Source organism: Varroa jacobsoni, unplaced genomic scaffold (genome assembly GCF_002532875.2).
Source record: "Varroa jacobsoni isolate VJ856 unplaced genomic scaffold, vjacob_1.0 scaffold_831, whole genome shotgun sequence".
Taxonomy (NCBI): domain Eukaryota; kingdom Metazoa; phylum Arthropoda; class Arachnida; order Mesostigmata; family Varroidae; genus Varroa; species Varroa jacobsoni.
Window position 1 is genome coordinate 1756 of NW_019213733.1, and position 14845 is coordinate 16600.

At 41.4% G+C, this 14845-nt stretch overlaps 1 protein-coding gene and 1 long non-coding RNA gene across 4 annotated transcripts in view; one reads left to right on the top strand and one right to left on the bottom strand.

Moving 5' to 3' along the window:
- Positions 1-206: 206 nt before the first annotated feature.
- LOC111264196 (uncharacterized) overlaps positions 207-14845 on the bottom strand; it is a 149833-nt gene continuing 135194 nt past the window's right edge. For all 3 annotated transcript variants that reach the window (XM_022839877.2, XM_022839878.2, XM_022839879.2), the window contains 3 exons: positions 7055-7339; positions 5785-5951; positions 207-4331 (listed from right to left, as the gene is read on the bottom strand). In XM_022839877.2, coding sequence (XP_022695612.1) covers positions 4138-4331; positions 5785-5951; positions 7055-7339 — 646 coding nt within the window. In that variant the 3' untranslated portion in view covers positions 207-4137. The remainder of the gene's footprint in view (positions 4332-5784; positions 5952-7054; positions 7340-14845) is intronic.
- On the top strand, positions 8463-10180 carry LOC111264198 (uncharacterized). Its single transcript, XR_002682741.2, has 2 exons — positions 8463-9697; positions 9927-10180. It is a non-coding gene; the product is annotated as an uncharacterized LOC111264198 (long non-coding RNA).

The following is a 14845-nucleotide window of genomic DNA, read 5'->3' on the forward strand; positions in this document are numbered from 1 at the left end:
TAAAGGCTTATAAAGAAAGTACAACTGATACCTACATTAGAGAAATGCCCATATACAATTATCGAGCCCATAGAACATTGTCCTTATCATTATTACGTGCTAATGAAGCAAGCCTATTGTCAGCAAGTAAGAATTTACTTCGCAAACTGCGTATCAACTTCTAACTTCTCAAAACAGTGTCTCGTATAACAAAATAAAATACAATATTGTGGTGTTATTATATAGTTTATACGTTAGTTTATTATATGATCGTAATAATTATATTATCATTAATGCGATGACTAGTGCTATAGAAAGCCGGCAATTATTGTTTTTTCTTTGACGTTTTCTCCGTTTCGTTCGCAGTTCACTTCTAATTTTCGCTATATTTCGTCGACATAGGTAACCGGTGTCATGCGTCAGTTGTTATAGCAGCTGATACCCGTTATCGTTGTGTTTGAGCATTGACTCGTCAGAATGTTATTATTTCTTGTCAATCAACTTATTTTTTGTTATTGTTCTATGATTCAATCCGTGACTGCGACTTTCCCCGGGGCTTCACCACTAACTGATACGTCTCATGTATCTATCTAGCCTGCAATGCGTCAGAGGTGACAATGATCTGTTTGGGTGGCAGTTGCATCTTTACTTCGGAACAACGTTACTGTTTATCTCTGTGATTCACAGCGGGCACGCTATCGCCTCGGGTGTGTCGCTCGGACCCTTATAAACAATCATACACTCACGCATTCTTTATTTTCATTGCTTTGTTTTTTTTTTTTTACGAACAATTATCTCTTTATATTTCACCGTATCCATTTGTTAGCTTTCACACTCAATCCTATTCTCATTAGTTATGCCGTATCGGGAGGACTGTGTGAAACTAGTTCTGCCATCTTGTTCACTTTTACATATACAGAAACCGTAGAAAAACGTTATACATACTGTGTATTTCCGTGTCCGTCGAATGTGTATAGCAATCATTGTTCTTAGTATGTATCAGCACGTATACAGTAATAGTGATCGTAACGAAACTAAGGGAATGCATCTCGCAGTGGACCTTCACAGTTCATTGCTTGGTTTGTGTCTTTTCGATTGCTATTTGGGTAGCACTGCTCGAACCCAATGAGTGACTTTTGTCTATTATAAGGAGTATTAAATGTCTAGTGGGCAAACCTAGATTCTCCTGGGGGACTGTTGCGTCATTTGCCCTCCAATTATGTTATCGTACTCGACGTCCCCTGCTGAGTTTGCCTACTTTCGACGAATATGGAACGACGTACTCTGATAAAATCAGAGGCCTGCGCTGAGACGGCTATGCCGTCTGATATCGAAATGCCTTCTGTGCATTTACGCTACAGTGTGCTGCACTGAGTGAAACCACTCATACGGATTCGCCAGGCATCGATCCTATGCTCTATTCTTGTTCAATTTTTAGTATACAATTAGTTTGAAATTGATTCTACCTGCATGAAATTACCTACTTATTGATAAAGACGTAATTTATAATACACGATATCGTATTTGCGCGTTCACATACACATTTTTCTAAGATATTTCTTAGAGAGAACTTTAGGGGAATCTACGTACGAAATCGTTCATGATTTTTGGCGGGTACGTTTTTCAACGGTTGTACATACATATTTTAGTAGCGATAATGCCGAACCGCATCGATGGGCAGAGGCGGTGACTCATTGTTCCAAGGGTTAATTTTGAAAGGTAATGGCGGATATGTTCATCGTCAATATCAGTTCATATCGTTAGGACAGATGACATTTCGGTCTCATGGTAACCTCGAAGAGTTCAAATCTATAGCGATGCGTCTTCTCTGAAAAAGTTACCTCCGCGCCCTTTTCAACCTCAACTTCGTCATGAAATCCCATTGTTATCGTTCTCCCATATTCGTCTTCGTTAGCATAACAGTAATAATCAGTTAATAATATATTATAAGTAGCATCTACAGTGTATCGTATACGATTACCTAAGCATCTCTTCATGATTTCTCTTGCCCCCGTTTCTACATCTGTATCTACAGCTTGGTCAACTTTTACCATCCGTCCGTGTTCGTATTGCTTTCTCTCTTCATATCGTCTGGACCCGGAGTGTCTCAATCAAACGTCCTCAATCGTCGGGTATCACATGTGGCCTGCGCTGCGATGCTAAAGGTACCTATTGATTAAGTACTGTTATCACCAATGACATCATTAGGGTAGATCGGCGTAAAAATAATGATTTACTAAATGAAAAACGATGAATTTGTTCAGTCGATTATTCATTTTAAATGTAACGACACACGTAGTTGTGTAGCCGTATAGTTTTCCTCATCTCATGTTTGTTTCATGTCGTGCAAGCCTTAGGTTACCGCATGCCACCCCTCGCACTGACTGACCGTTGCCAGGCTCACACACCTTCGCCTCGCATCAAAACTATTACGCAACAAATAGTCAGTGTCCTAACAAAGTGCTTAGAGTGGCAGAGGGAGAACAGTGTAGTTTATGTACAGAAAGCCGATCCTGGACATGGGACGAGTGCGAGACGTCCTCGTAGCGCTCCGATTATTGCTTCTATCTGTAACCGATTCCGGTTAACGAAACTGGCATCGGCCATTACCTGCCTCTGCGTTTTCTATCTATAGGGGTTATATGAATAAAGGTTGCTGTCATGGGTAGAAGTGTTACCATGCTCAAGTGGGGTCGTTCAGTGATTGGCGTCTCCCCTTTCTCTCAACGCTATCCATGTCTTTTTTCGCTATATTACCATTACCAAACTATTTTCTAATAATCAGAGATTTATAGCACTAGTAACATGGGTCATGTAATAGTAATGGTCGGTGTATTGAGCATTCTACGCATCGCTATGCGCTAGACCCTTCTATCTACAACATACACATTGTTGATCAGTTTATCATTGTTGATACTGCATCTCTTTTAACCGTTTTACGTCTCCCGTACGTAAGAGACACTTGAATGCTAGGATCCCGTCTCAAATATTTCCCGATTTGTCCTGTATCTGAAAGATCGACGTTGACAGCTGAACGATTTTTGACGCGCGACAACATTTTCATTATCATTCCTTTTAACGACATCGATTGCTTGCGTAAAAACGGTTTTAGTGAGTCGAAACGTTTATGTGACCTCTATATGTTCTCATGCAGACCAATCGTGGTCATGTATAAAACGTTGTTTCTAGTTGCCAGTAAGGATTTGTTGCTTGCTTTAAGGTAGTCTGGGGTTCACTTATTGAAGTTGTCCTGTTTGGTGGAATCGGTCCTGATATATATCCGTATATTGAATATGGCACCAAATTTCAGTCCCATATGTTCTGTTACGGCTGTGACTCTGATAGTAATTGATAATTATTATTACTTTGTTACAATGCTTTACTAGACGCTAACTATGGGTGAAATCGTGTAAACGTTCGTGGTGGTGTTTGCCCTCGCTTTGCATAGCTTTGCGACCGAGGATACGTTTTTGTTAGCTGTAGTTTATACACGAATGTATTATCATCCATCGTTCCAAAGGCTTTCAGTATTTCATCAGCGAGTACTTTGGTCTCCCTCGAAGTATATTTACTTCACCCTCTGTTTCTCTTTAATCAAACCTTAGTGCCAGCCGAGATGTCAAAAGAGCAATTCTCAGACAACAACCAGCTTAATAACCTATGACTTTTCTGTACCTTCTTCTGAATTCCGCTCATTTAGTCAATCTCGCATAAACGTATTTAAGCATACCCACGTTTTCAAGCGATTGTAGTTTCGTAATAAGCACATAGGTTACGGCGTACATTAGTAACTCGTCGGCGCGTCAATCGTCTATCTGTGACTTGTTCGCTATTATGTTGACGTCGTGATGTTTTTGTCTTTTACTTTTTCTACTTTTTTCGTGTTTCTTTGGCATCCCCGAGAGCAGCAGCGGGCTACACACGTTTTTCTTATTCATTGTGTCGTTCGATTTGGTTTATCGTATAGCCGCGCGGAACTAGAGGCGAATTCGTGAGCTGCGACCAGATCCTTGCCGCCCGTACGAATTGATGCATGGCCGCACTGGTCATCGGTAGCACTTTTGCAGCTTGTGCAGCCTGAACCGTCGCAATCGCCTGGTGCTCCAAAGAGCGGCTTTCGTCCAACGAACGGAGCAGCTCGCGGACGAGGAGCGAGGTTCAGAGTACCACACTCTGTTGCATCGACTTTCGGCAATTGTACAGCCATTTGATGACGCGGGCATTCTTTTCGACGATCGATGTTTCATGTATCACTCCACCAGCGTGCTCGACGAGGTCGTGGCTAGACAGGCCGGCTCGAATAGTACCAACGGGCGGAAGCGCAGAAGCCAGGTGATTCCGAAATTCATCTTCTGCAAATTTTACGCAGACGGAAAGACAAACCTATAGGTCAACGAGTAAGCAATGGATTGCCTCGTAGAGTTCGGGGCGGATAAAACCGAGAAACGGGCTAAAAACGAAAATGGCTCAGTTCAATAACACACATATGTTATTAGTAGCTTCAGGCGAACCCGTACTTTGAGGGAAAAAGGAATAACGTAAAGCGAAGTAGCTAGGTTCGCAAAACATGCAGCTAGACATCAGTGGACCTCTTTGTGACCAATGATAGAACGACAACGAAGGCTCAAGCTTGGGAATACAGATGGAAAATGAGTCTGGCTATATTGTCCGAAGTGCAAAGAAGAATACAACAATGATCAAAATATGCGCGACTAAGGATAAAGAATCGAACGGAGCTTGACGAGAAGGAGACGAAATGGCTGGAAAAGCCACGTCCTGGGGGAGGGGGGCATCAAAATAGAATTTCAGTATGGCGTAGGTTAGGGCAGGAGATCTTGCATCTATATATACATGGTCGCTAGACGCGATTGGCATTATGACTGCGAACACTATGAATAGGAGGCGGACTGCCCTTGTAATAAAGCCGGTAGTAGGGTGACGGAATAGCACATAATGATAGAGAAGAGGTTCTATATACATTTAGGTAAAAAAACGGTCCTTCCAACGGAGTCGCGACAAATAATTGACTCAAGAATTCACGTCTAGCTTTTGTCAGACAGATTAGATGTATGTGGACAGCTCGGGAGTGATTCTAGTAATTTAAAGCTTTGGCGGGACTAAACACTATATATTGTTCTAGTCAAGGACTGCAACCTGGTTTAGGCTCGTATACCCTAGCAGATAACGTCGTTGATAGTCACTGATTGAGGACTGCTGCAATGCGAAAGGAATGATACATGCGAAGGTACTAGTGTGATCAATGTAGCATCGAAGGACGGTTCTCTGAGATATATATGGCTTGATTTGCCCAGCCAGAAAAGCTCTGCTGGTCGTAATGTGGTCAAAAATCGCTAGCACGAACGTATATAAGAAACATTTCAGCTAGGAGTGGAAAGTAAGTAATGTATATAGATTACGGATTCATTTGATACAACATGAAATCTTTGTTTTTATATTTTAGCGTAGAAAAGGCATATGATGATGTCGTTATCTAAATAAAATACCCTACGAATTAAATGTTTGTTTGTAGCCCTACCAAAGCGCTTTATTTAATCTTACGGAGCTGACTAACATCCAAAAGTTTAGCACAAGCCCCGCAATCTGGTTAGTAACTGTTAATCCCTTCTATCCCGTTGATCGGTTGGCCAGTCGCTTCATATCGTAAATCGTTTAAGTGTAAAGTAAGCGGCCATCTTAGCGAATGTAAGTTTAAAGGGTATTGATGAAATGGAAATAAATAGGTACTTAAGCTAGCCTATTTTAATTGTGTAATTTTCCTTTTTCTAGTAGGTAACAGGTTTCTACCTGACTCGCCCTCACTGGGATTCTCGTTAGAGTTGTTGTTTGAGTCCTGCGACGACTGTGACTCAAAGAACTTCGGCGGAGTCGTCGCCGGTGAAGGTTGAACGAGGGCTGTAAACATGGTCGCGTCGAGGAAACCTAACGTATCAAAAAACAATGCCGTATCTTCCCTACGATCATACGAGCAGGGACGACGGACAAAGTTTTGACATAGAGAGTTTGGCAAGGAAAAGTCAATATTAGATACAATATCGAATTTGCCTAACTAGAAAGGCTATTAGAAGATTTTATGCTGCCGATTATATTCCTCGTACAGGTTTTTTTTTTGATGTAGATGAAATTTATACTTATCTGCCTATATATTCTATGTATAGGTATATATAGTCGAAATGATAAAAAATACTGAGCATATATAGCAGTGTATGTGAAGAGTTTCTGTGAAAAAGTAGATTTTTGTCAATTTTTAGTTAACTTTGAACATTGTATATTTTCTGAATTTTTTTGGGCAAGCCAATAACGTCTACAGCAAATCTACCGCATAGGCATTGACTGAAAAGGTTTTTCAAAAGGAACTCGATTAATTCCTATATATGCAGCCACGATAGAAACTCTCCATTTTTCTAGCTAATCGAAGAATCCATTTCAGACCAACTATCATAAAGAACAATTATTAACCCTTCTATTTGACATTTGTCCACTTTTCCTATTACAAAATTTCCTCAATTCTGGCCCAAACACTTAAAAATCCTTCCGTACAAAGACGCTTTATATAATACTTCGTAATAATCTATGCCTTTACATAAAATGCTAATCGTTTTGTAGCTGCGACAACTTTGGCACTAACTACAAACATGGTTTTGCGCTTTTGCCAATTGCAGTTGGCGGGGTACGCTTTCTATTTTTGTCTGCGTTAAATTACACTAGATATAACGAAACTTATAATAAACGGCAAACTTTAATTGGCAACAATAAACATGCAATACTGCTTGTTTTTCAGAAGTTGCGGTAACTTATAGAAATATTCGGACAAGTGTTTGTTACCTCTGCTTACGCTGAACGTTTGTCGATTTCAATCGCAGTATATGTATTACATTTCCATCTTTAAACAGAAATTTGAAGATTTACGTAGCGGCGTACGCGGCTTCACTCTGCCCATTCAATGAGACCGGTGAAATCTGCGAACTATTGGCTATATCAGAAAGTAATCGCAGTACTATGATGAAGATGTTTCTACATGGTGAAATGTGTTTATACTTGAAAAGCAAATACTCACAGCGTGTGAAATGGCTGCATAGGAGGTAGAAGGTTGGGTTGACTTTTAAAGCAACGGCTAAGCGGTACCGAGGCAAACGTCGCAGCGTCTGACCTCGATCGGCCGAGCGAGCGCGTCCCCCCGACGTTATTTGCGTCGGAATTTTCACGACCGGGTGACCGGAACGACGAACTGCGCGAGATGTAATCCGAGGTTGTTCGCGATCGTGGCTTGAAGTATTCGCTTCCATCCGTTGAAGACTCTGATGACGGTGAAGCAGGGCGAAGTCGGCTTGCAGATCGGGCCCTGAGCGTAACACAAGAGAGCACCAGAAATAAACAAAAGGACGAAGCTCGTTATAACAGTAAAGTGAATTAGTAAACAGTAAAACAAGCTGAATGCTAATGTGGCATAGTTTACTCGAAGTCGGTAGTAACTATTAAATAGATTATAAAGGAATGATTGTTATTATTATTCAAGCATTTCTATTATCCGAGAGTACATAATGACTCGAGGCACATCCCATATATTTAAATCAAGGGCTAAAAAAAAAGATCTATAAGTTTAAATATCGAAATGACGAGTAAAGCCCTCACTTATAGAGGAAATTAACACTCTTAAACATAGTACATATGTTCTGCAAATGCATATCACACTAATTCTGTTTCAATATAGGTGAGTGTTCGGTAGAAAATCCATTCTAAGTAATGCCGTTAAGTGCTAAGGAGAACGTTTTCGAATTTGTGTTTCGCGCGAAATTACCGACATCTGCCGTTTGTAACGCTGATTTACGAACACGAACGTATCCATTGACCGAGCTCCAGTGTACAAAATTTCTTGGTTTGATCCGCGCCACAAACGACATGCGCATTTAATATTATATTTAATTATGAGTGATGGTTAAGGAGTGGTTCGCTTATTATGTTCATTCTTTCAGTAGTATGTCGTACCGTGCCAGCAGGTTCTAGTAACCGTTTACGTTGATGAAGGATAGCACAGATATGGCTCGCTACATATACACAGATGGCCTATCTGATAGACTGTCTAGGCCGTTTGCTGTTTATGAAGTAGATCATCCATCACTATAGCGCTATTGGACACATGTTATTTGATAATATATCTACGCTACTGGTGGCCGCTTTGTAAATTATGGTGTGGCAGTATTCTCAAACATGACAAATGAGAACGAAGTTGAAGGTAACAAGCTCAATGAAAAAAAAAAAAAATAGATTTAAAAAAGGAATAACTATTTGTCTAATCGATTCGATCTTTCGCGCTAATCCTCCCGTAGTAAATCCCTAACCAGCCACGATTTATAATCGCGTTAAAGGACCGGTTTACGTTCGACAAAAACGTAGAGTAACGAACAGGCGCGTAGTGATTTATCATCAGCGTAAGAGTAGCCTCAAATACTAAATGTATACTCTTATTCTCGCGTTTAATACATTTGTTCTATCATATAATCATGTTGGTTTCGTGTTTAAAATTCGTCGAATGAGCTATGAGGTCCCGTAAATGGAAATCCTCCAGCCTAGCATGAATTGAAGATGTTCCTGCGTAAAGATCGGCGCAGTTCCACACCGTGTGACAGAACCGAACTTCATTGATATATGAGGATCACAAAACAATGGCCAATGTGTTGTTCGTTAAAGATATTGTGAAGTCCAGACAAAGCCAACGTCACCTTAATACCTCAGGGAATCTTCGTGGAGAGATTTTTTGCATGATACTACTTAATATGTCTAGCATCGTCGGTCGATTTTCAAAATGCAGTTATTACATTGGTAATAAGGACCGATACCTGTCTAAATTTTTCAGGTACGAAAGATGAGCGCTCCACCGAACTGCATACAGCGTATGCAGGACAGAACGTCACTATGAAACAACATCCAGCGTTCACCTTCGAGACAAATTCGAGGCAGCTATTATGTGCCTACCTACGTCTGCCCCTTGAGAGATGGGTGAAGGCTGTATTGTAACTGAAATGTGCTTTTCAAGATCCGCCTAAACGAAGCACCGTGATGATATAGAAAACTTTATCTACGCGTCATTCAAGATGCTGCGTATAGAATGTCTGCCCGATCACTGTGTTAATCTATTTCCTCATCGGATTCTTTATAGTTATCTAGGGTACTTGTAAAGAACAAACTACCATAGAAAGGTATGTATGCATTTGCGAGATACGAAGAGATCTCTGAACACTAGTCCACTAGTTCAGTAAGGTGTGCAACCCATTGTTTTTCAATGCTTCAAGCACAAAGAGGCGATCATATAATCGGATCTATCTAATGGTAATACGCCGCCTGTCGTCTACGTGAAGCTACAATAGAACGAGTGATAATAACCGTCTTTCAATTGTTAGAATGTGGTTAGGGAAGTCAGACGTTGTCGGCCTATCTGCTCTCTCTCTCTCTCTCGCTCTCCCTCTCCCTCTCCCTCTCCCTCTCCCCCCCCCTCTCGCATGCTGTGTATAGGTTCGTATCAAGCTTCATAATCGCCTTGAACCTTGTCAGCATACGAGCTAACAAATGCAATGATCGGAGGTAAATTGCCCCAGATACTAACAGAAATGGGCAGCTCTGTTCCGCCTGTGGGAAGATCGTTCGTTTGTAAACACGTCGTCGTCGTCATAGGACATAGTGATTTTTGTCTCCTACTAAAATGGTTCGTAGTACCCCAGTTCGTGCACGATTAATTTTATCTCGGCCCATGTTGCAATCTCGTCCATACCAGTCGTTCGTGAAGCCAATAATAGTGAACACTTTTAAAAATTAGTTTAGTAGGACCACTTTTAAGATGTGCAATTTCTGGGAAAATAGAGATATGGCACGTTAAGCTAGCACAGGCAGAGTAATTATTGTTATATGTTTATATTATTTTTACAACTTTTCAGAAGATGTTTTGTCGATACGATTAGTCAGACCGAACAAGCATTTGACAATCCTTTATGTTTCTACGAACAAACGAATCGTGATTAAAGGTAATAGATGATTTTTAATATCATTTGAGTGAAATAATCGTACGACTTCTAAAAACATCGTACAGGTCATAGAAGCATGCCAGCCTAAGTAATTAGAGTATACAAGTTGAAATTCTTCAACTGGGCCATTCTGCTTGCTTAATAAACACAAAGATTTTTTAAATTGATTTTTGTTAACTTGTCGTTCCTCTTTACGTTTGAAATGTTCTTTCATTACAGCTAAATACGATTTTGAAAACAATTAACGTAACTTGGATATTTTTGCGTAATATATGACCAAACGTAAAACTCATTGTAAAACTAACACATTTTTAGCACACATTAACACACATATCGGACATTCTTCCTGCGCACTTCTCACTACAGTCAAAGTCCTAAAAAAAGCTTTGCTCGTCAACGTAAAAACCAAAACTGTTTTTTTTTTTTTTATATAACCATAATAAAAATGAATAGGCAAAGCTCTTTGCTACATTGTTAGTCTGTTTGTGGGCCATAGAAATATCTGTCCCTCCTCCGCCTTTCCGGCACCAAAAGAATGATCGCAAAGCCTTACGTGAAAGCAGTTTCTCGTAGACTCGGTTTCATTCGTGAGAGATGCATCACAACTTTCCACTTTCATTTTCATTAGCGTGCACGTTTTTTGCTTTTGTGTCTCTTTTTGCTCTTCTGCATTTGGACGGTTGGTTGATTTTCTCTTTTCAGAGTTTCCAACATTGCAGCTATGTTCAACAGAGTTCGCCGAACGTTAACTGTGACACATAGTATTACATACATAGATGTTTTACTTCGTTTAGGCCATAGGCCACCTAATAGTGCACTGTATATTCTAAGCAGCGACCACATACGTATTCAATCCTGCTAGCCGCGGACCCTGGGCCAAGGATAAGGCTAAACTTTCTTTCAGTTCTCCCTGGTCCCCAACGCACCTTTTAGCATAGTATGCAATGTTTGCATTTTCACAAGGTGGGACCACTTTCCCCAAGTGTTGTAGCCATCTAGCCACCTAGTTTCATTTGTGCTCTTGTTCCATAGCTGTCCGGTTGCTTGGCCTGCTCTTGGAAGTAGACGTACCTTTACAGATACGAAGAGCCGGGATGGTTTGGCCTAGCTATTGGAATAGTGCTTCTAGATTCACTCGGTAAGAGTGCGTGACTTCCTGAGCTCTGGAACCTTGAATCTAGATTCTAGCGCCATTGACCGAATAGATTTCACCCTTTGCTACAATGCAACAGACGACGTCTCTTTCTATTGGTCTCAGTATGGGGTGGTCGCCGTGAACAGTTAGAGAGGAAGAGGGGCAACCAGAGGGCCTAGTGTGTAGTGACCGTGCCTGGCAATAGCACTCTCCTGAGATATTTTTGCTCGGTTTGCTCTTTTTTTCTACTGGATGTTAGGCATGCGCGATACACTAAGGACACGACACTTATAGAGGGTCACGAAGCAGGAGCAGCAGCGATGGCTGTGAGCTCACGTAGGTTGTAGGGTAAATAAGGAAGATGATGTCGACTTTAAGCAAGCTAGCTGAACGGCTAGTGAGACACACATCGCGTCAAGACTAGGAGATGGAAAGACCTCCAGTGAAGCATTTGCAGTTTCCAACTTTCCCCTACTATTGCATCGAGAAAACACGGTGGCAGTCGGTATGAAATAACCAGCTAGCCGTCAAAGACTCTTCAACGAATGCCCCCTGGACTGGTCCAACTGAAGAGTGTTTCATCAAACCCAAGAAGCAAACGAGGATAGCCAATTTAATGTGCACGTAAAGACAAACGCCAACTTATTGAAGTCCTTTTTTCTACTGCAAAAACAGCCGCCGCAAACGGGTAACCTTGGGGAGATTTCGTCTTCACCCTGTTGAACGGAAAAGCTACGAAGTTAGTCGTAATAGTGAAGATCCACGAGAAAAAAATATTCTGATGGTAACAAAAGAAATAGGACAAGCGAGAGAAGACGACCCGATCAATCACGCATGGGAACACCCAGTTGACTCCTACACATGTAGCCACAATTGTCGTGAATGCGATGCACGGTATCATTTGCTGTCATAGGAACCGCAGCGAAAGCCAAGTAACGCGGACAGCAGTGATCGCCGCAGGGGACCATTGACTGAAGGATTTTATCCAGCCTACTAGTAGTCTATTAGCGGGATCTGCAACCCGATACGGTTTTTCGATTGATCACTTAATGTACTGTTACTTCAACACTCGCTGTCGTTGTTCAATGACTCTTAATTGGAATACTTAATCGGACAAAGACCTTAGTATAATATTTATAAAACAGAAAAAATTAGTACCCTATGCTTATCCATATGAAGAATGCGTGTCAGTCTTATTCGTCTGTGAGATGGCTGGATAAAAATAGGTCCTCGAGGCCATCGTAAGATAAGGGAGCCAGCTTTACTATAGATGAGTCAGTGTGTTATCTTGTGTTAGCAAAAACGCGAGCGTCGTCCATAGAAATTAGCCCTTCCAGATGCCACTTACTTTGATCTAGATGAAGTTACGAGCGGACATCGGGATCAACCGAAATTAAATTGTACATTGACAGAACAACAAAGATGCACTGATGCACATTTTGGCTGTCGTTGACTCTTGCATGCATGGTACCCCTCGTATGATGCCTCAACTTGGTCTGCAGCAATTAATTATGACCGCTGGATGGATTTGCCTCGGTACTATATATAGCGTCCTATTAGTTAAATAGGTATGTTTGTTGATAAATAGGTTCCTACTAGCTGCGTAGTGTATTGTGGTGCGGAATCAGTTGGTTGTTCCATGGAGAATGCTACATGACCAAGTTTTCAGTCCAGCGATGCGAAAGGATGCGAGCACGCATAAAGCGGATAGGTCAAATCGTGACCAGCAAACGTCAGGGAAAAAGTCGTTCCCAAACTAAACTATGGTGAGATTGTAATATAGATGGTAGTTGATCCCGTGGTCAACAATAAAAAAAGGTAGTAACCATTTGCTTAATGCAAATAATATTCGCAGTGACACAATCCGCTGATTAACTTATACATCGGGTGGTCGATTTGGTGAATACCAAACCCATCAGTGAGATAAAATCAAAGATGGTTATCATCATCATCATCGCATTGCAGTTCCAGTCTCTGGTCTCACCGAAACGAGTAGCAATCGAATCAGGAACTATGCCTAAAGGGGCAAAAGTAAAACCACAGAGATGATTTCGGGTTTCCGGCTTTGAACATTATAGTCACTCTCATCAATTCCGAATCGTCAACCCTGCGGTACACAGTGACGCCAAGATACACCCTTAGCGGAAACGGATAAACAATATCAACAAAGACGCTAACAGATCGATATCAGCTACACAGAACGTAGGATATGAACCGTAACCTACCCAGAAGACAGAAGGCTACAGTATCGAATTGCCTCTCCCACGTCCATACACAAACACCTTTTCGACTTGACACCAACATCAATCAACAAAAGTTCACACGTTGAGGAGCGTCAAGATGACCATCAGCAGGCCATGACAGAGGACAAAAAAAGGCGAAGGTACAGGTATCTACAAGTTACTTTCTGCTAGACCCTAAGCAGTCCGTTACAGGTTATCTGCACACAATAAAACGCTACTAGAATTGAGTCCGCCAGTAAGTACAGCAACTGGAAACCAACCGACCTATACGTGTCCCATAAGTCGGTCGCATAAACAGCGAACGTGTTTGTGCGCCAAAATAGGCTCTCGCCATACATAAGGTTTTATATCAACTATTGCATCTTACATCACACTTGCATACAATATAACGACACGCAGGCTCATTATTAAAGTAGTGGACATTTGACGTGCGGTCTGATGATAAGGTTTAATCGACAAAGTGGTATCATTATAGTTAGGTTAGTTAAGTAGTCTTCTAGACAGATTTCTGCAATTACGTGTTTCTGTAATCACGTGTTTCTGTACCCGCGTGTGCATGAGCCTGTGTACATAATCCGCAAGACCCAGAATCGAGCTGTACACAATCAAGCTAGTTGCTTCCACTGATGTCGATGATACGCAAGATGCCAGCCAGCCATCCAAGACACATCGTTAAAGTGAACCGCGAGCAGTTTTGTCCTTGGCTAATTTATAACACAGTTATTTTACTATCAGCTCCACTATAGTTGGCCGGAAATTTGCCTGTCGTAGTTTGACAATATGCGTGTAGAATGTAAGCTATATTCTATTCAAAGCAGGTATCATCGTGGCTCGCTTGTAAACTTCGCCGTATCCTGATCCATTGTATAGCAGACGAACTGCGTTCAAGAACCGCTAGCATTTAAAATACATTTAGAGGTATGGCCACCATATATTCTTAGGTATCAGATCGCTAGGCGCGCGTTTCACTGCTGATGAACATTACGGTCAGCAGAGATGTGCGCGAAAGTTTAGAATATATATAACTATAATACCGTTATTGCTTGTAGCAGCAGAATAAACAAAGCAAATAACCGTTGAATTTTACCCACAATATCATCATAATTGTTTCGTATAGCAGATTCTGCAAACGTGCAATTATGCGTTGACACTTACGGGTCATACCACTCACCTCGTATGGGGTGTACATTTGGGGTGTATGTATTCATTTGGAATGGTTTTGCCGAACTGCGTTTCACCCACGATCTGCTACGCGGCACGCAGCTTCGTGTTACCCCCTGACTCTATCACACACACGCGGCAAATATATATTGTTTGATAATGAAGCGAACTAGATTGTCTCGTTCTGTAGTTGTTGATGCATAGCTTACAAGCGCAGCTCAGTCCTAACTTATCGGCTTAAAAGTCACTCCTAGCTACTGTTTTGTCGGCCGTGGCACGCCGCTATAGGCGCG